Source organism: Anguilla rostrata, chromosome 18 (genome assembly GCF_018555375.3).
Source record: "Anguilla rostrata isolate EN2019 chromosome 18, ASM1855537v3, whole genome shotgun sequence".
In the NCBI taxonomy this organism is placed as follows: Eukaryota; Metazoa; Chordata; class Actinopteri; order Anguilliformes; family Anguillidae; genus Anguilla; species Anguilla rostrata.
Window position 1 is genome coordinate 26,876,395 of NC_057950.1, and position 21,720 is coordinate 26,898,114.

The 21,720-nt window shown below is 49.3% G+C and overlaps 1 protein-coding gene across 5 annotated transcripts in view; it reads right to left on the reverse strand.

Moving 5' to 3' along the window:
• Positions 1–8,048: 8,048 nt before the first annotated feature.
• tasp1 (taspase, threonine aspartase, 1) overlaps positions 8,049–21,720 on the reverse strand; it is a 44,461-nt gene continuing 30,789 nt past the window's right edge. For 3 of the 5 annotated variants that reach the window (XM_064317032.1, XM_064317033.1, XM_064317031.1), the window contains exons 13-14: positions 20,732–20,805; positions 8,049–11,235 (exon numbers count right to left, since the gene is read on the reverse strand). In XM_064317032.1, the coding sequence (XP_064173102.1) occupies positions 11,143–11,235; positions 20,732–20,805 (167 nt within the window). In that variant the 3' untranslated portion in view covers positions 8,049–11,142. The remainder of the gene's footprint in view (positions 11,236–20,731; positions 20,806–21,720) is intronic. The other 2 variants (XR_010327014.1, XR_010327015.1) reach the window with 2 other exon arrangements.

Consider the following 21,720-nt stretch of genomic DNA (forward strand, 5'->3'; position numbering starts at 1 on the left):
TGCTATAGCATCTGATTTTATTCTTTTTTTTCCCACTCCTACTTTACAACCCCGTCCTTGATTTTAAGGCTAAGTTGACCTGGTGTTTAGTTGACATCATTAGTCTTGACAGGAAATATTAATCCCATCAAGTCAAGCCATCTAACAGCTGATTCTGTTGCACAAGTTTCTTGGTTCCAATCCCACACGATGGAGCAAGCTCACCTTTAGATGCAATTCGGTGCATCGAGAGAATCTCGTCTCCCATACAACGTGGCTCAAATTCTCCGCCTCTGTCTGACAGGAATAACTGAAATTCTCCTCTAATTTCCCCGTGAACGCTCTCTCTCTCTCTCACACACACACTAACACTAAGGATAGAAAGGCTTTTGCTTCAACCAGGTCATGGTAAACGCCTGCGGTTATCCTCTCCCTCTGTAAGTGTGTTAGCCGTTGTGTCAGAGTGAGCGACCGTCGCTCTGCGGAGAAGCCACTCTTCTAGGGTTCTTCCACCTGCTCAGCCATGGTCAGAGCGCTCTTACATGTATACGGCAGCACAACCGCTCGTCCACTTAGATTCAGTCAGCACTCCAGATTCTGTTCCTCAGCATCTGTATTTATGAACAGTGCAGTCTAAAACACGCCTTTCTTTTAGGTTGTTAGGTTTTCTTATCCGGCAGGTCTGCAGGGTTCATGCTCAGGCAGTGGGGCTGCCTTGGTTCTGATCCACGATCATGGTTCTGCTCACACGTAGACTCTCGCACACATTCACGTGTAGAATCTTCCTCTTGGTGAGGAAGCCCCTCGGTTCTGACCCGTGACCATGTAGGCCGGGCCATGGTCCTGTTCATGCGCAGACTCTTCCTCGTGACGAGGAAGCCCCAATGCTCCTCCGGGAGGCGACTCGGAACGCACTGGAGGGTGTCCCATCAACCTCCCCGACTTCCTGTGCGCCCGTCCCGTACATCCAGAGCGCTCTTCCGTCGTTCCCAAAAACAGAAAGAGGAGGGCTTGTCATTTTCTTTCATTATGTCAGAGCACATCAGGGTCAACCCACCCCCCTTCATGACTGGCACATCCACAAGGTTAAAACGCTTCTCCCCTTGAGACCTTTGGATGAGTTTCTCCTAGCCCCCTAGAAAAACAGTGACATGGTTGTTCAAAGGAAAGCTTTCAATTTCCTGTATATAACATAATCTATATATAACAGCTGTCTGTCTATGAATCCATATCTGTTCCTTATAGCTGCCTGTTAAAAGCACATCTGCATGGAGGATGCCATTAGAATTTCCTAACAGGTAAAGGCCCGCCCTTTATCCCATCAATCCAAGAGTGAGTTGTGAAAGCCAGGCTCTCCAAAAGGCGGCCTTTTTTTTCTTCTTACTATGATGTGTCAGGGCTGTGGGCGGCGGCCTCTGGGTGGCTCCTCCCCTTTCTCTCTCCACCAGGCACCGCCCCAATAAGCTGAATAAGGTGTTATAGGGCCAGACTACAACAAAAGGCCACGCCCACACCGGCCCTGCTTGGACGAGGGCGGCCGGCCCTGCCCTCGACGGACACTGTAGGAAAGCGTGCAAAACACAGCCTTTGGGTTCACAGGCGGTATAACCAGACGAGACTGGTTCTGTCAGGGCGCATTAGGGTTTACGAGCAAGGCCCAGAGCTTAGCGCTTAGCGCCTAGCGCCCAGCCGCAGTGTCACGGCCCCCCGGCCCCCCCGCGCCCCCCCCCCCCTCGACACGGCGCAGATGTGGCGAGCTGTTTTTAGCCCCGTCTCTCTTCCCGCTGCTTTATGGGTGGTGTCGCGCGCTGCAGGAAGCGTCTGACCGCAAACGCCTCAGGGTCCTTACAGCTTGGGGGGGGGAGGGGAGCGCGTAATTAGAGGGCCGCCTCTCCGTGTCTTCTAATCTGGGGCCCGGCTGACCCGGAGCGTGGGGTTGGGGAGCCTGACCGCCACCGCGGCCCAGCTACCGGGGGGCCCGGTGGGGCTCTGCGGGGGGTAAGGGAGGGGTGATGGGGGGGGTGGGGGCAGAAGCATGCCAGAAGCACAGCTGAACAAACAGGTCAAGTGACTGCTGAGCCAAGAGCAGAGCCTCATTTAACCCCTACCGCGAGATGGGGGGAGGGAGCGGGGCAGCAGGCAGAGCTTCACAGGGGTAAACCGTGCTGAGCGCTCACAGAACAGCTGTACACTGAGCTCAGCTCTCACAGAACAGCTGCAGACTGAGCTCAGCGCTCACAGAACAGCTGTACACTGAGCTGAGCGCTCACAGAAACTGTGCTGCAGGTACAGCTGTAATCTGGGGGAGAACTAGGGGCTTTGAATGCAGGTCCAGAAGCTGGTGTGATGGAAACTGTACAGGTTTAATGTGCACAGTGTGCACACGCATGCACGCACACACACGCACACACACACACACACACACACACACACCCGTTACTGAAGGCGCTCTGAGTGCAGATGCAGAAAGGAAGGTTGTGCAGCCCTGTGTTTGAGCTCTTCGGGACAGCCTGCACTTTGACCCCCCCATCCCTTGGTTCTTCTCCTCCGGTCGGAACGGACTCGTACTGCAGCGCTTCAGTCCTCCTGTGGGACGGACTCGTGCTGCCCCGCTTCAGTCCTCCTGTGGGACGGACTCGTGCTGCCCCGCTTCAGTCCTCCTGTGGAACGGACTCGTGCTGCCCCGCTTCAGTCCTCCTGTGGAACGGACTCGTGCTGCCCCGCTTCAGTCCTCCTGTGGGAACGGACTCATACCGCACCGCTTCAGTCCTCCTGTGGAACGGACTCGTGCTGCAGCGCTTCAGTCCTCCTGTGGGACGGACTCGTGCTGCCCCGCTTCAGTCCTCCTGTGGAACGGACTCGTGCTGCCCCGCTTCAGTCCTCCTGTGGAACGGACTCGTGCTGCCCCGCTTCAGTCCTCCTGTGGAACGGACTCGTGCTGCAGCGCTTCAGTCCTCCTGTGGGACGGAGTCGTGCTGCCCCGCTTCAGTCCTCCTGTGGGACGGAGTCGTACTGCCCCGCTTCAGTCCTCCTGTGGGAACGGACTCGTGCTGCCCCGCTTCAGTCCTCCTGTGGGAACGGACTCGTGCTGCAGCGCTTCAGTCCTCCTGTGGGAACGGACTCGTGCTGCACCGCTTCAGTCCTCCTGTGGGACGGAGTCGTACTGCCCCGCTTCAGTCCTCCTGTGGAACGGACTCGTGCTGCCCCGCTTCAGTCCTCCTGTGGAACGGACTCGTGCTGCCCCGCTTCAGTCCTCCTGTGGAACGGACTCGTGCTGCAGCGCTTCAGTCCTCCTGTGGGACGGAGTCGTACTGCCCCGCTTCAGTCCTCCTGTGGGACGGAGTCGTACTGCCCCGCTTCAGTCCTCCTGTGGGAACGGACTCGTGCTGCCCCGCTTCAGTCCTCCTGTGGGAACGGACTCGTGCTGCAGCGCTTCAGTCCTCCTGTGGGAACGGACTCGTGCTGCACCGCTTCAGTCCTCCTGTGGGACGGAGTCGTACTGCCCCGCTTCAGTCCTCCTGTGGAACGGACTCGTGCTGCAGCGCTTCAGTCCTCCTGTGGGAACGGACTCGTGCTGCACCGCTTCAGTCCTCCTGTGGGACGGAGTCGTACTGCCCCGCTTCAGTCCTCCTGTGGAACGGACTCGTGCTGCCCCGCTTCAGTCCTCCTGTGGGAACGGACTCGTGCTGCAGCGCTTCAGTCCTCCTGTGGGAACGGACTCGTGCTGCACCGCTTCAGTCCTCCTGTGGGACGGAGTCGTACTGCCCCGCTTCAGTCCTCCTGTGGAACGGACTCGTGCTGCAGCGCTTCAGTCCTCCTGTGGGAACGGACTCGTGCTGCACCGCTTCAGTCCTCCTGTGGGAACGGACTCGTACTGCAGCGCTTCAGTCCTCCTGTGTGGGACGGTCTTCAGCTTCACACCTCACCTTTTCAACAGCTGTCAAAAAATGCCTCTTCCCCCCCCCCCCCAAACTCAAAGACTTGTTCGCAATGTAAACTTTGGCACCCCGCACCCAAGGTGAATATCTGCAGTTGTTTGTTTTCGCGGTGTTGTGGGGCGGTGACGGGGACCGTCCCTCTGTGCGTGGCGCTACCCAGGCGGGCGGCCGCGCCAGCGTGCCAGGGGCGGAGACAGATCCGCGCGCTCTGAGCCAGTGCCAGGGCAGAGCGGGAGCCTCCAGGAGACGGAGACGGCTCCGTGAAAATGGACGGCGCCGAGAGCCCGGCCGTTCGCAGCGAGCCGTTAGCGAGCTTGCCAGCGTCCCTTAGATAGGCACGCGCGAGTTCATATCAGCTGCAAGGTTATGCAGTTCACTCACAGTGGGACACTGAAGCATACAGCAGGGCTGCCTTAGCCATAGTGTAGCTGCCCCGCTAACAGGCTCTGTAGAGCAGGCTGCTGGAGTTTAGATGCCTCGCTAACAGGCTCTGTAGAGCAGGCTGCTGGAGTTTAGCTGCCCCGCTAACAGGCTCTGTAGAGCAGGCTGCTGGAGTTTAGCTGCCCCGCTAACAGGCTCTGTAGAGCAGGCTGCTGGAGTTTAGCTGCCTCGCTAACAGGCTCTGTAGAGCAGGCTGCTGGAGTTTAGCTGCCTCGCTAACAGGCTCTGTAGAGCAGGCTGCTGGAGTTTAGCTGCCTCGCTAACAGGCTCTGTAGAGCAGGCTGCTGGAGTTTAGCTGCTCCGCTAACAGGCTCTGTAGAGCAGGCTGCTGAAGTTTAGCTGCCTCGCTAACAGACTCTGTAAAGCAGGCTGCTGGGGTTTAGCTGCCTCGCTAACAGGCTCTGTAGAGCAGGCTGCTGGAGTTTAGCTGCCTCGCTAACAGACTCTGTAAAGCAGGCTGCTGGGGTTTAGCTGCCTCGCTAACAGGCTCAGTAAAGCAGGCTGCTGGAGTTTAGCTGCCTCGCTAACAGACTCTGTAAAGCAGGCTGCTGGGGTTTAGCTGCCTCGCTAACAGGCTCAGTAAAGCAGGCTGCTGGAGTTTAGCTGCTCCGCTAACAGGCTCAGTAAAGCAGGCTGCTGGAGTTTAGCTGCCTCGCTAACAGACTCTGTAAAGCAGGCTGCTGGGGTTTAGCTGCCTCGCTAACAGGCTCAGTAAAGCAGGCTGCTGGAGTTTAGCTGCCTCGCTAACAGACTCTGTAAAGCAGGCTGCTGGGGTTTAGCTGCCTCGCTAACAGGCTCAGTAAAGCAGGCTGCTGGAGTTTAGCTGCCTCGCTAACAGGCTCTGTAGAGCAGGCTGCTGGAGTTTAGCTGCCTCGCTAACAGGCTCTGTAGAGCAGGCTGCTGGAGTTTAGCTGCCCTGCTAACAGGCTCTGTAGAGCAGGCTGCTGGAGTTTAGCTGCCTCGCTAACAGGCTCAGTAGAGCAGGCTGCTGGAGTTTAGCTGCCTCGCTAACAGGCTCTGTAGAGCAGGCTGCTGGAGTTTAGCTGCCCTGCTAACAGGCTCAGTAGAGCAGGCTGCTGGAGTTTAGCTGCCTCGCTAACAGACTCTGTAGAGCAGGCTGCTGGAGTTTAGCTGCCTTGCTAACAGGCTCTGTAGAGCAGGCTGCTGCAGCGTTGCATAAGCTCTGCAGTGCACCTGGGGGAAGCAGCACTCTCCTTTCTGAAGCCCCAACGCCGTTCGCTACAGGGGGAGGGTGTGCGGTCACGCCCGTCTGGATGGTATTTTTGGCCAGTGAGTCCTTCTGTGACAAAGCCAGGAGCGAGGGGTGGGGGGGGACAGGGACAGGATCTGGGGACACGCGAGGCAGCAAGCAGATGGGGCAGCTTGTTGATAACGGGCGTGCGCGGGGGCGGGGGGGGGGGTGGTTTCTCGACGGCGTGATTTATCCTGACAGGAGCGCTCGGTATCTCAAAGGGGGGGCGGCCGGTGCCTTTGATCTTTATTTGCGGCCTGGTTTGGATTTAGGGACGCGCTGAGAGAGAGGCATTCGACACGCAGAGAGACCCCCCCCCCCCCCCCCATCTCACCTTAAAGGGGCAGCGTCCCTTTTCAAACACCCGGGACATGGGCGGGGGGGAAGAGGCAACAACAGCTGCCAAAACCCCTGGGGTCTCAGAACGCGCCCTAGATTAACACCGTTGAAAAGGTGAACGCTCTCCAGCAACGGGGAACGCTTCTGTTCCGTCGGGAAGCGGAAAGCTACCACCAATAGCAGAGACAAGCCGAGGTGGCAGGTGTGAGTTTCATACTTCAAAGAGAGAGCGCCTCCAACCCCCCCCCCCAATGCGAGGGCTGGAATTTGGCGTGCCTCACCTGTGAGACCCCGTCCTGGGACAGCGCCCGTGCGTGATTCACTCACGCCCGAAACACGCGATGGTGACAACCGAGAATCCCTCTCCAGGGGAGCGGAAGATATTTACACGCGTAAACGTCTCTATCCCGCATTCCCCACAGACGGGCCAGGGGGCCCCGCTCCAAAACCAGCAGCTGGCCAAACTTGGGACGGAGGAAGAAACCGAAACATTCGCTTTAAAAATAACGGAGCCGACATTCTTGACCGTGCTCTGTCGCTGCCGCTCATTTCGACCGCGGACGGTTTCGGTCGGCGGGGAATTAAAATAAGAAACTGTGTTAGACGAAAAGAAACCATAGCAAGACTTCCTTTTTTTAAACACTGTATTCGCTATTTTTAGTTTACTGACAGCCTAAATTATAACCGTCCCAAAGCTGCAATGACCCGTGTCAGTTCCGGAGGGCCAGACAGACCAAGCGTGAATCGCTACACATGGAACAAGTGCCTCAAACTGAATACCAGACCCAGGGGGCCCTCATATTGATAATGTTCATGCAAACATCCGAATCAGTGATCGCCTTCATGACATTCACACAGCTCCCACTCAGGGTGGCAAGAACCAGCCTGCCACCCACTCCTCTCCTTGAAACACACAAGCACTAGGGAGCACCAGGGGCATCCGAAAACACAGGCAGGGCCAAGCACCAGGGCTCACCAGGGGCATCCTAAAACACAGGCAGGGCCAAGCACCAGGGCTCACCAGGGGCATCCTAAAACACAGGCAGGGCCAAGCACCAGGGCTCCTCAGGGGCATCCTAAAACACAGGCAGGGCCAAGCCCCAGGCGCACCAGGGCATCCTAAACACACGCAGGACAGCGCAGCTCCAGGGGATCCAAAACACAGGCAGGGCCAAGCACCAGGGCTCACCAGGGGTATCCTAAAACACAGGCAATGCCCACACTGGCCTGCTGAAGCGATCAGGTCTGGGACTAACAGTAATGTGACGCGCCTGATTTATGGCCGCTGTAGCAATAACTACAGGACGTGTAGCCAGAAGGACACGGGCAACGTTTTAAGCACTCATTAAGGACCTAAAAAAAAAAATCAACAACACAGGGGTGAAAAAAGGCCTCGACAGACTCAACACTAAGGCTGTCATAAGCCTGTCAATTATCTGTAATTTGACATCAGACTAAATGATTTGTACATTCACCCGCTTTAGTTTTTCTGGAATGGTCTATTTTTGCCCTAGGTTATTGTCCAGCGTGTAATTTATTTCTAGACTATAAATCTCTGGCAGCCCACAGTTAAGATTATATGATGTGTGCAAGCAGACTGAAAGGAGGGCAGGCAGAAAGACTTGCACCGTCTAGAGGACCGAAAAATAAAAACAAAACAAAAAAAAAAAACAAATTGCTTCCGCAAATGGACTCATTTGGATTTGTATTTTAGAAACTACCCCCCTGCTTCCAAATTCCTGGTTAATCCAGAGGCTAGAGGTATGCACATTTGTTTGCCAAAACAAAGTTCAACAAAAACACATTCAACAGTCTTAGTAAATTCAGAATAATAAATTGCAGCTTATTTTAACTGCCTTGTCTCATTTTCAATGCTATGTTATGCTTAAGTTATTTTTTATCACCGACTTACTCTTACTTTGTGTTAAAGTTCTTGGAACAACATATAATAAAAGAACAAATAACACTAATGATAATAATAATAACAACATTGCTGTGTTAAAACATGCACAAACATAACAGCCAAATTACTGAATACTGGAGATTAGATGAAAAGATATTAAGCAGATTATGTAATAATGAAGCTGGATGGCATTCAGGAATGTTCATTGGTTTATTGAGCACAGCATTAAGAGAGTAACACAACTCACATTTGAGATAGCTTTAGACTTCTGGTCATATTTAAATACTAATTTCAAGTAACCAAATCTGAAACTGCGTACAAAACAAGCATTAAATCATATATACATTAATATCTTTACATAATAAACCAGTTAAAAAGCACAGATTAATAACATTGATCCAATGAAACTTTTGAATACTAAAATCAAACTCACAAATAGATAATTTCTTAATATGGGTTACTCAGAGAAACTCCAGTTAACATCTAAATTCTCTTCCCTTTCACATTTTGTGTACTTTGCATAACAGCACCAGTTGACATTTATAAATATCTAGTTTATTATTTCTTATATTCTCTATTCATTATAAAATACAGGCCTCTGTAAATTTAACTATACAAATATATACTGTATTTTTAAGCGAGTCAGTAACAGTCTTGTTTGGAAGAGTCATGTGACACTACCTGAGCAGTCCTGTGGCAAACCCTCCACCTGCAGAGAGAGGAAGTCCTCCAGGACTACACATCTGCAGGGACAGGAAGTCCTCCAGGACTACACATCTGCAAGGACAGGAAGTCCTCCAGGACTACACACCTGCAGGGACAGGAGGTCCTCCAGGACTACACACCTGCAAGGATAGGAAAACCTGCCAGGACTACACATCTGCAAGGACAGGAAGTCCTCCAGGACTACACACCTGCAGGGACAGGAGGTCCTCCAGGACTACACACCTGCAAGGATAGGAAATCCGCCAGGACTATACACCTGCTGGAACAGGTCCTCCAGGACTACACACCTGCTAGGACAGAAAGTCCTCCAGGACTATACACCTGCAGGAACAGGAGGTCCTCCAGGACTACACACCTGCTAGGACAGGAAGTCCACCAGGACTATACACCTGCAGGAACAGGAGGTCCTCCAGGACTACACACCTGCTAGGACAGAAAGTCCTCCAGGACTACACATCTGCAGGGACAGGAGGTCCTCCTGAACTACACACCTTCAGGGACAGAAAGTCCTCTAGGACTACACACCTGCAGGGACAGGAATTCTGACAGGACTATACACCTGCAGGGACAGGAGGTCCCCCAGGACTACACACCTGTAGGGAGAGGCAGTCCTCCAGGACTACACACCTGCAGGGACAGGAAGTCCTCCTGGAACACACACCTGCAGGGACAGGAAGTCCTCTGGGACTACATACCAGCAGAGACAGGAAGTCCTTCAGGACTACACATCTGCAGGGACAGGAAGTCCTCTTGGACTACAAACCGGCAGGGACAGGAAGTCCCCCTGGACCACACACCTGCAGGGAGAGGAAGTCCTCTGGGACTACATACCAGCAGAGACAGGAATTCCTTCAGGACCACACACATGCAAGGACAGCAAAACCCCTGCTAGAACTGCATACATGCAGTAATAGGAAGGTAGATCCAGACAATGTACACCTGCAGCGAGAGGTAGATCCCTGGACTGCACATCTAAAGTGACAGACAGACCCCCTCCTGGACTGCACACCAGCAGTGACAGATAGGTAGGTAAAGAGGCTGCACACCTGCAGTGACAGCTAGACCGTATGGACTGCACATCTACAGCAACAGGTAAACCCAAAAGACTGCACACCTGCAGTGACAACTAGACCACCGGATTACACATGTGCAGCGACTTTGTCGACTAAGACGCTGCACACCTGCAGAGTAAAATCCAAGAGACTGCAAGCCTGTAGGGAAGACAAATTCCCTGGACAGTACACCTGCATTGACAGGATCTGTGTCACTCAAGTGACAGGTAGACCAGGGGCCTACCAACCTGCAATGATCCAGGTGACCACCCGCCTGCAGTCACAGGTCTATCAAAGTGCATCGTTTTTCACATGCAGTTCATGCCAACACATTGGTGAGGTTTCTTTAATAATCGTTTTATGCTTAGCGGGGACTGGTATAACTCTACGACACCATGAATAAGAGAAATACACAACAATATTCCATGTTTATAACCAAGAGGCATGTAATAAGAATTTTTTATGTATATTACTTTAACTATACAGTAATAGATAGTTCAAATAACTAAGTAGTAAAGGAATGAGTAAATACTACAATATACACAATGGTGTTTCCTACATCATTTATAATCGTATGTACATGTACATCTGGTTATTTAATTGCATTTAGTCACTATGGAATAAATTAGTAAGGAAAATAAATGCAACTTTCCTGACCCCTCTAAAAGCTCAAAGACTTCTTCAAACAGTGTACAGAAACACAAGAGTGGGTCCTCTCATCTTACAACAAATTCAAAAAGCGAACTCGCAACGACTGTGACGTGTCCCACGTTAGAAAATAAATTTAACAAAAGAAGTAAGTTAAAGTCATTGTCCACCCTGTTTTCAAGATCGTAGCTTATACAGACAGCAAAGACGTGAGTACAACAGGCGGTGCTTAGAGACACAGAGAGCAGGGGTATTCTGTCAGGTATAGAGACACACAGAGAGCTGGATATTCTATCAGGTGTAGTCAGAAACACAAAGAGTAGGGACATTGTATCAGGTGTAGTCAGAAACACAAAGAGTACGGAGATTCTATCACGTGTAGTTAGAAACACAGAGAGCTGGATATTCTCAGGTGAGGTTAGAAACACAGAGAGCTGGATATTCTATCAGGTGTAGTTAGAAACAGAGAGCTGGATATTCTATCAGGTGAGGTTAGAAACACAGAGAGCTGGATATTCTATCAGGTGAGGTTAGAAACACAGAGAGCAGGATATTCTGAATGGTGTTGTTAGAGACACAGTAAGCAGGGTATTCTGGTAGGTTAAGGTGAGACTGCAGAGGAGGATTCTATGAAGGGCAGCATTCCGCCTGGGGGAGAAGAGGGATTGATGCTGGGCAGGGAGGGGGGGGGGGGGTTCCTATAGTGCACCAAGTAGAAGCCCACCCCACATACTGATGTGCCCCCAGTCACTTCCATTTAAAGAGCTAGAGCTTATTACTGCTGGGGGTCTGCGTTTAGGGGTGGGGTTGGGGGGGTCGGGGGGGGGGGGGGCAGGTCACATATTGCTGAGGAAGACTCCGGGCTCAGTCCACCAGGTTCCCCAGACGACACACCCCGCCCTCGATGGCCAGCGACTGCCCGGCGACGGCTCCGGCAGGCAGCCTGGAGATGTGGGTCTGCGGGAACAAGAGAGACAGAGTCCGCAGTGTTCAGAGCCGCTGACAAAGAGGAGGAGGAGGAGGAGGACGAAGAGCGGGCAAACACAGCTGGCCGCGGGATCAAAGCGACCCAGCCGCCCCGCGTCCTCCCGGGACAGGGTGTCGAGCGCATCCCGGCCTCGCCGGGGGGGAGGCGATCTGCGTCACGCTGGCGCGGAGGTGCGATCTTTGTTCAGGACCGTTCCCAGGGCTGAACCCTGCCCTTAAGACGGCGGCGGGGCAGACGGCTCCGCCCCCCAGGAGACACAGGACGCCATTGAAGGGAAGTTTACACCTGCGTTACTCCTCCTCGCTGCTTCTGCACAGTCACTGAACTGACGGAGAGAGCAGAAGCTCTACTGAACCACGTGAAGCGTTATAACCTCTCCCATTCACATGCAGTCATCTGAAGTAACTTGGACATGACGCATTATAACCCCTCCATTCATATATGGATTTGAACAGGACGTGTTATAATTGGGGCGCAGTGTATATCCAATGTATTCATTTTACTTTGACCAGTTTACCAATGTAGTACAGCTTTTGTTTTTATAAATTGCGTCATTTTGCCACAATTGAAGTAATTGAAGTTAGATGGATGTAATTCCACCTAAAAATGTGCCTTAAAAACTAAATGCACCATTAATAATGCCTAATTCCACAATTCTGTAAATTGGCTTAATCAACTGCACCATTAGCAAGAAGGATAACATAGTCAAGACATTGAATCACCTTCAGTTTTTGGGAATACTGGTTCAACATTCAGTGTGCCATCAAAGCTTTCCCAAATGCACTTTTAACACTGAACAGCATTCCTGTGACAAAGAATCTGGAAAAATAAAATAAAAAGGAGGAATTCCCGTGCCCATAGCAACAGACATCCAACACGGTGTGTACACACAAAGGCCGAGTTTCAGTTTTCTTTGAGAAAATAAGGAGAGCATTAGCCTCAAAGGGGCTCAAAAATACGCGAGTCATTACGTCATTACACGGACAGATCCGTTTCAGACCAAATATGCCCTAGAGCTGACCGTACGGAGACCAAAAAGTACTGGCAAAGACAACCTATTCTACGCAAACTGGTACGTACCTGATAAGGAACAGGTGTTCTTTTAACAGTTGGTGCGTAATATATTTCATTCGACCCAACACAGCCTGGATCCAAATATGTCTCATTTAGCCATCAAGGTGAACCCTTCTATCAAAGAACCTTGGGTAACTGCAAGATTTCCTCTTTATCTTAATTCAAAGACCCACAATGTACGCTAAGAAGGACTTAAAGCACTGCAAAGTGAAGAGATGACTATTGCCAGACTTGTGAAAGATGTTCTTCTTTCTTTTGTTCACGGTTGTTTCCATGGCATTGTGGTTCACCTCAATAGAAGCGCTTTGCTCGTCACGGCTGGGCTATCTGATACAAGCTACGGGATCGTGCTGCCGATGACTCAGTAGAGACAGCGTTTCCACAGCTCAGGATGTTGAAATGAAAGATCTTAGAGCAGAAATGACTCTGATCCTTCTTTTGAAGTACCCGTGAAGATCACTGAGTTTCCCTTTTCCATACGAAACAATATAGCAAAAGTAAAACACTCACGGTCACCAAAAGGCGAAAAGTGCATGTTCCTGGCAAAAGACCTCATGAGCCCGCAAACTATAACAATTTAGGACAAGCATCAGGCACTGCCATGGAAACAGTATAAGAGAAGAAACTAACCTCACCAATCGATACCTTGCTCTGATGGGCATCAAACTTAGATGAACATACTGCCCTACTGTTCCCGATATCCCAGGATCTGTTGCAAAGACTGTAAGTTTAAATGTTTTCATAAGGCTTCTCCTTTAAAATAACTGAGTTGAATTTCTCTGTTTGTGATGAACTGGTGACCTGTCCAGGGTGTATTCTTGCCTCTCGCCCAATGCATGCTGGGGTAGGCTCCAGCACCCACCACGACCCTGACCAGGAATAAGTGGGTTAGATAATGGATGGATGGATGGATAGATATCTCTGTTGGATAGTCATTCATTATTAAAAAAGTACTTGTCTTTTAATTCTTTTATCCTTTAATGAGCAGTGGCCACTCATTCTACAACAATCCTTACTATCCTAATATTTTTCAGATGCTGGGACATAGGTGGCCTATCCAGTCAAGACACAGTTCTAGCGCACGGATGAGCCCCACACACTGGCGGTCAGAGCAGACTGTGTACAGCAGTCCCGCAGGGTGGCGCCTGATTGGCTCTCGCGGCTCCCGGGAAGGGTGGGCCCACAGTCGGCCGGGGGCCAGTAAGCCTGCCTACTGAGCTGCAGGCTCCGCAGCGGCACGAAACGTCTTCCTCCGACTCGTCAACCACGGCGTGCTAAGAAGTGGCGGCTGACATCGCCTGCTTTGGAGGCGAGCACGTGCACGTCTGCGCTCTCACGGATCGACAAGCGAGGTAGCGAGGAGCGTTGCCATGTTAGCATGACTGCCCATTCCAAATTGGGGAGAAAAATCATAAAAAGTACATTATTTTCAATTATCATTTCTTCTGGAAAGTTCCCACTGCGCTCCAACCTTTCTGACAGTTATTGTGAGCTACAGCTCTGGTCGTTGAAATGAAACTGTTCTTAATATTTCTCTGTCACGGCACGTCTTTTCTTTATTTATATAATAACCATCATTTACACAGCAGCAAGCTGATTTCACAATACTGCATTGAATTTGATTCCTTTTATAACTGAACACATATTATACAACGTTCTACGCCAACAGGTCATTTAATCACCTTTATTTGAATCTTTCATGCAGATTGCTTTTGTTTTGTTGTTCAATACAAACTGCCGTGTAGCAACACCGTTGTTAGGCACGGTGCTCTAAATAAAACTTTATCGATCGATTAATCCTGTGCGTGTTCTCCAGCTATATGTGGGGAATCCATAATGACCGTAAAAACCATGGGGATACTCCTTTAAATCATAATCATTTCTCAGTAAAGCTGGTTTGCATTAAGATCTAACTCAAACATGTTTTAACTGGCATTCCTGTATTATAAAAAAGTAATATGTAATATAACTTGATATGCGTTTAAGGGAAGGAAAATTGACACCATTATCCTGCAGGGGTGACAGACACATGAAATTAGCACTGCGACATTGTTGCTACCTCTGTTGTGGTTTCACAACATATCTGCAAGCAGCCCTCACGTGTTTTTCTTTCACTGTAAAAGAAAATAAAATGTGAACCGGGATGAAAAAACTATTAGTCACCAAAATGACTCAGACGGTGGTCCAGAGGTCAAAGTGATGACAATCAGGGGCATAAACCCCCCCCCCCCCAAAACATTGGCACCCCCACCTCTGGTATACTGGTCCCAAAATAATCAACCCCAATCTATGCCACAGTACCCCTAATGCTCTGCTAATGTGTCCCCCAAAATAATCAACCCGTTATCTATACCACATTACCCCTAATGCACCACTAATGTGTTCCCCAAAATAATCAACCCCCCCATATATACCACATTACCCCTAATGCACCACTAATGTGTTCCCCAAAATAATCAACCCGCCACTTTTTTTTGCTGAAAAACACCTGCCGTAAATGTCTGGGACAGCGATCGTAACGCCTCTGGAATGCGCAGAGGGCTTGAGGGGGAAAGGAGGCGCGCTACGCAGCCCCTCTAAAATGGCCAACGGGACAGGGGACCCGGGCTGCCCTGCTGTGCAGGCAGAAGCACAGCCCGTCTCAGGCTGGAAACTGTGGTACAGGCAGCTTTGCACCAGAGCTAGCCCCGTGAAACCAGAACGTTTGCAGCAGAGGGGAAAGAGAAAGAAAAAAACCCCACGCGCGCTCTCGTTTCGGTCCGAGCAGCATCGTCACGGAAACAAAGGCGATCGTTTGGACATCTGCAGGTGAGGCGCGAGTGAGTCCCCACGCCCCGGGCTCAGGTTAAGGTGGGGCACTGCGCACACGCTCAGTAAGAGCTTTTCTCCTCCTACTCTTCACACCTTTGAAGTGCCTCCTTCACCTCCTGCCAGGACCCAAATAAATCCATCACCTCACATGGGCAGCCGTAGCCACCGGGCAGAAGGAAACCGAGAAGAGGAGAAAGGAACGCTTCTTTATGAGTGGGGGTGAGGGTAGGGTCACCGGATGACTGAGTGAGTAGGAAATGGAAGTGAGCCAATCAGATGTAGGGCATGCTTAGGTGGCCAATGGGACTTTGATGAGGACAGCGAGATTAACACACCTCTTTTGAAAAGCGCCATGGAAACTTGAATGACCACAGTGCTGTAAGGACCTCAGTTAAGCATGTCATCCGAAGATTGAAGTCTTCTACAGTGACCGAATCACTGCTGGGTCAGTGGAATTCCGTTTGGTCCAGAAGAAAGGCCGCCCCCCACTGGCCAAACAGTTTTTTACTATGGCAGCATCAAAGGGATGCTCAATCGAGTCACAAACCAGCCCCTACAAGGGACAAGGCAAACAGAGGTACCACAGCCATACCATACCGTAGGTAACATAGCCTTGTAGCACAGCCTGGGTAAGACTGCCTTGGTTTCACTGCTTAGGCAGATTCCTCATGCTGCTAAATTAAAATGAGAAAGCAGCTAATGTAGCCAACTACATTTGCTAAGCAAATCTGTCATCATTGAGGTTCCGAAAATGTAAATGCTGCTATAGAATTGTCTCAGCCCATATAAACCCATAAAATATGAACTATTAAGACCTACATTAGCAGCCTACATAAGGATGGAGCATGTGAACTGCTGTAATTTTCTAAAAACACTGTTAATTCACTTTGCACATGGACAGAATTTCATCCAACATTTTCGTATTACCAGTTAGCCAGTAAGAACCACTCCCACTAACTGAGCAGGGAAACCCGAGCCTGAAGCTCAGCTGTGTTTAAGTGCGTGGGAGCAACGTGCCGGAACGCGGGGCAGTTATCGCTGGGGACGCGTGACCCCAAACCTCGCCAGCACCCGCGAGCGACCCAGCGTCGCAGCCCCGCCCCCCCCCACGATGCGTGCACGAGGGTCGACCTCACCTCCAGGGTGGAGCTGCTCTTTACCAAACTGCGGTCGCTAATTAGAGAACCAGAGCAGCTGTGCAAACGAGCAGGCTGAGGAGGAGCAGGCTGAGGAGGAGCACGCTCGCAGAGCTCTAATGAGCGCCGGGGGGGGGGCAGAGCATTCGGCAATAACCGCAGTCCCTGCGCTCAGTCCACAGCCCTAAAACAGATACCGCTCATTAAGAGGCTTCCGCCACCTCGCCAGAGCAACCTGCCCCGAAGCGTGAGCTCCAACCTTTTTTTTCGTTGAGCAGTGAAAAATGAGTTGCGAGATATTAAGTCTTTTTTCCCCACACACCACAGTGCATTTTAATGACTTTGCAACCAGGGCATCAACATCAAATCAGCGATACGGTACTGCACCCTGAAAAAGCATAGCCCCCTTCCTGATTTCCGCTACAATTGCGTGTTTGTTACATTGAATGGTTTCAGATCTTTAGACAAAATGTAATATTAGACAAAGGGAAACTGAATAAAACAATTTTTTTTAAAATTTATTTAATGTTACATGGGTGTTTGATAACTTTTTTAATTCAATAAATGATAAAAGTTTCAGCCGTTTCAGCTGGCCTCAGAACCCAAAGGGAATGTTGCATTCGCACGCACAGAAAACTGAAGGCTAACCTTTGCTCAGATTTCCACAACAAAAATATTTTGAATGTTACTGGAGTGGAATTGAGGCATGCGTGGCTAAAGAACAAGATGGTAAATGTTATTCATCAGATCCCTCTGATTCAAGGAAGGCTAAATGCTAAATCCGACTGAAATCAAGACCTAAAGACCTTCTGGAGCAGTGGCCACTAGTCAAGCACAAATGAGGTGCAGGCAAAGACAGTTTGCCAGGCCTGGTCATCTGGAACTGTAATAAAGCAGGTGCACTGTTTGGGTGACACTTTCCAAATTACAGTGACAACGACTTCTATTCTTAAAACAAGGCAAGGAGGGGCACTGACCACAAAATCTGTCAACCTGCAAAAACAAGTCTCAGGTAGATATCACCGAGTGAGGCACATTCCGTTTCAGACACACACTGGGTGCCTCACAGTGAACACACGCATAGGGTGCTTCCTCCACGTTAAACAGAGAGCATGCTGTAGGTTTCTAACCCTTCATGCAGCTGTAATTACAGACAGAGATGCACCGGGCCTTTTCATGTCTACAGGAGGAAAACACGCTCCTCCGCCCTTCGGACTGGAAAAATTCCGGGTATGAAGGAAGAAGCAAACGTAAACAAGAGGAGACGCACAGAACTGCATACACACAACCGCCAAAAAAAAAGATGCTTGTTTTTTTTTTTCCTAAACCCGAGCCGTGCCGGTATTTCTGAAGCGGCGGTTCAGCCGGGGCTGGGACCGGCCAGCCATATATAGGCGGATTCCTGTCCGTGTGACAGGGGGGGATTATTTTTGATCAATAGAAACTGGCAGCGCAGGCATCTGTGGGGCCAGCTCTGGAAAGCATTAGCGGCCGTGGGGCTGGGGGGGGTGGGGGGGGGCAGGGGGGGTACCGGCTCCCTTAAAGGAAGGTCAAAAGCCTCGTTTTAAAGTGAGGAGCCGGGAGCAGCTGTGCCTGTCAGCCCGTGGGGCTGGAAACAATGCCGGCCAGATGTCCCTGGACCGCCGCACCCCTTCTGCACCCCTTCCCCCCAGCCAAAGGTGAGGCTGCCCCCACATCGCCAGCAGGTGCGCAGAAACGAGGGGGGCGGGGCCTTGCCCTGGCCTTCAGCACGTCCGCCCCATTCAGAACGCACTATTCTGGCCACCCCAGGCATCACCTGTGAGTTTGGGTGCGAACACTTAACTGAGAAGCCCATTTACTTCTGGCCAATGGGTGCAATAGCAACTAGGCAGCTGTAAGATACCACCATGTTCTGCTACAGGTATTTTTTTGGTTGCAGTTTCACTAAATGGCTCCCAGGTGAGGCTGCCCCCACAAGATACCACCATGTTCTGCTACAGGTATTTTTTTGGTTGCAGTTTCATTAAATGGCTCCCAGGCCAACAGCCCTCCCTGGAAAAAAAAAAAAAAGCCAGACATCTCAGAAGACATAATTTATAACAGAAGATAACAGCAAGTTTTTATTATATTTGTATTTAGCCATACTGACCGGGCTCAAATTGATCTCAGCCAGTATAACAAAACTAAAGAGACACAAGGGAGAGAAAAGCAGGAATCACCACAAGTGACAAACTGTCCAGAGAAGAATCATTTCATTTTTTACACTAATCTGGTTTTGCTATTGCTTCTGATAGCCATCACTACAAGCAGCGCTGGAAAGTCACACACAAGGGTGTGCAAATCTGTGGACTTTACAACCGCCATAAAATATGAAGCAACCTATTAACAGAGCAGGAGTAACTCCAGCCTCTGTGTCAGACTCGGAGATGAATAAAAGTCTGCTGGTGACCCCGTTTCCCAATAGGCACTTCAGTCCAGGAAGGTTTCAATAAGCTAAAACTTTGTAAACCTCGCGACAGAAGTGCGAGAACATTTTGTTTTTCTTTGCACGTTCACACTACCTGTGGTCTTCGGCACCACCCGAAGTTCAGCTCATGCAAGATTTTTTAACGAACTGGGAAAACTGCTCGCAAGGCATATTCAGACACCAAGCAGGAGGGCTGGCCGTTTTTCATAATCATTTTTTTACACGATCGCATTTGCCCTGCTTTAAGCCCCACGGAGCACGTTTTACAACCCGTAAGTCATAATAAGGAGAAATAAAAGCACGCATTTTTCCGAAGGACTAATTTGTTTCCCCTGTCATATTGTTCTAATAAACAGTCGTAAATTCTGGAAAATTTGATGCGAAACAACTTCCAACACGGCCCCCAGCTAGTCTATGACTCAAACCACAAGCCATGAAAACGAGAAAAAAAAGAGGAAAAAAAAGCACGGACAATTATTTCCGGCTAAAGCCTAATTATGAAAAAAAAGGCTTCCACATTGCCCTTACCGCTTCTTATAGCAAGTCAATCGACTAATTACGCCCGTTAATGTAAGCAATATGTCGACCTTGTGACACATATATACATATATAATTCGTTTTCATATGTACACACTTCTGTTTCATTTGTGATAAAAGCGCATAGAAAATGGCTCAGGACACCACATCTGGTGCTATTTTCACGAAACGGCTTGATCCAGGAGAGCACCTGCGTTTTTCTGCACAAACTCTCGGCGTAGTACATCGCTGCGTCGAACCGCAAGTTCAAAAAACACATTTCTGACGATGGATTAAATGACTCCGGTGATGAATTAAATGTTAGACGCGGGATATGGGGCACGAAGCCCTTTTAAACAGGGAAGTTTTACGACCCCGTTATACCGCGGGTACATTCTGCTCTATAGACTTTTACGAGGGGAAAACAGAAACGGAACAGAAGTGGAGATGAGGATCGACCGTCTGAACAGCACTGGCTAGTGTTCAGCTCGAAAACACAAAAAAATGTAATTAAAAATAAATAAAAGACCATGCTGATAAATACACACTTACTGAAGTTACGTTTTTAAATAAAACTATACACCAATGATGTCTTTGTATCATTCGTTTCACTATTGTTTTATATTTGCCAGAAATGAACTTCACATTCCAGTATCGCATTAGAGCGGTGTGTTTTGCATTTCATTCAAGCCACGCTTTAGAAGTAAAAAATCTCAAAACACAATTTTGTGGCTATCAAGGAAAACACAGGAATCACCATGAACCCGAGTTAGCAATGACTCAGTTACCACAACATAACAACACTGTCAGTTTAAAAAAGACATCAAACGACATGCAAAATGTAAAGACACATGACATTGTGGAGTGGTCCTGGTTTGGTTGTGACACCTGTTGTGGCACACGTCAGGACTCTGTGGGCACACAAATCTGTTTGGGCTTTTCTAACCATTTCAGCCAACAACAACATGGCTGGGTAATATGGTATTACTCTTAAGTATTGGAGCAGACTGCACTAAGAATTCCTGTGAGGCATTTACAGTATACTCAGGCATAAAATACACTTTGTCATTACTGCTGCATTCCAAACCAGCATTATATTGTTTAAACGGGCACAGGGTTGTCTATGTTGGCAGGTTATGCACTGCCAAGAATAAATTGACTCAACTGGTATGCAATTCTGTCCAAAGACAACAACAAAAAAAAAAACACAGAATATCTTAATTTCTCCCTAACAATGGAACCACTCCCTAACAATGGAACAACTGCAGAGCAGAAAGTTCTCTCTGTAATTTTGGTCATTTTTAATTTTTCTGAAACTACGATAAAAGGCTCATGTATTTTGTGTCCGAAAATGTGGCTTTAAAAGAGCTGGTGAAAGCACACCAGGAGGACTGTGTTTGGAGCTTCTGAACGGTGCCGTTAGCCGTGTTAGACTTAAACACGGACCACCACTCCGCTGTGCGTTTGTTAAAAGCTCACCTTGGCCTTGCCGTCCTGGGCTGACATGTACCCCACACACATGCTCTCTGTCGTGTGGCTCCACAGGAACTCCACTGCCAAACCAAAAAGCAAACAGAGGGATGGATTACACAGGGAAATTTCTGGAACAATCATATTTGAGCCCGCAAAGCAGGACTGCGCTGTGTTCCATCAAGAGACATGGGAAGGGGGGAGGCGGGGGGCAGGGAAGGAGGGAGGAAGAGAGAGAGAGAAAGTACAAGACTCTGAAGGAGATAGATAGAGTGAAAGAGTAAGAGGGCAAGAGATAAATAGACAGACAGAGTGAGAGAGAGAGAGACAGAGAGAGAGATTTTAACACTTCAACTTTCTAACATCCTTTTGATTTGGACATTTTTTCCAAAATGAATCATTTTTTTAAAAAAAGGAGAAAGCACTCAAATAAAAACCAAGAAAATAAACAAAGAATAGAAATTACAGACAAAAAGAATGCTACTGTATTTACACCAGGCAAGAAATTGTGCATGCATGCATGAGAGCGAGATTGAGTGAGCGAGAGAATCCATTTTAGATGCTCAGACACGTCAGATACAGCTCTACAGGCATTAATGCCACACTTGCAGCAAAACTTTCTATCTGTTGAGTGGAGAAGCCAGTTTCATGAAAGAACAGCGGAGTCTGTCTGGAGACGGAGCGGTTGTCAGGACTACTGTGCATGTAGGAGAGATGTTCCCTGGAGTTTCCATCCAGTCAGACAGACAGATGAAGACTGCATTACAGGGCATTACATTTTACAGCACTGAAAAAAAAAAAACCGATTGAAATCCACTCCACCGTTTGTCCTCATACACACAGGACTTCAGGATAAGATTTCAAATGCTGTACCGAAGCATTAGGAAACAACACTTGGGAAACATAAACTGTAGAAGAGATACGTTTTTTATTTTTTATTTTTTTTTAAATCCACAGACCTAACTGTCAACAGAAAGATCGTAAAGATGTTTTCCAAC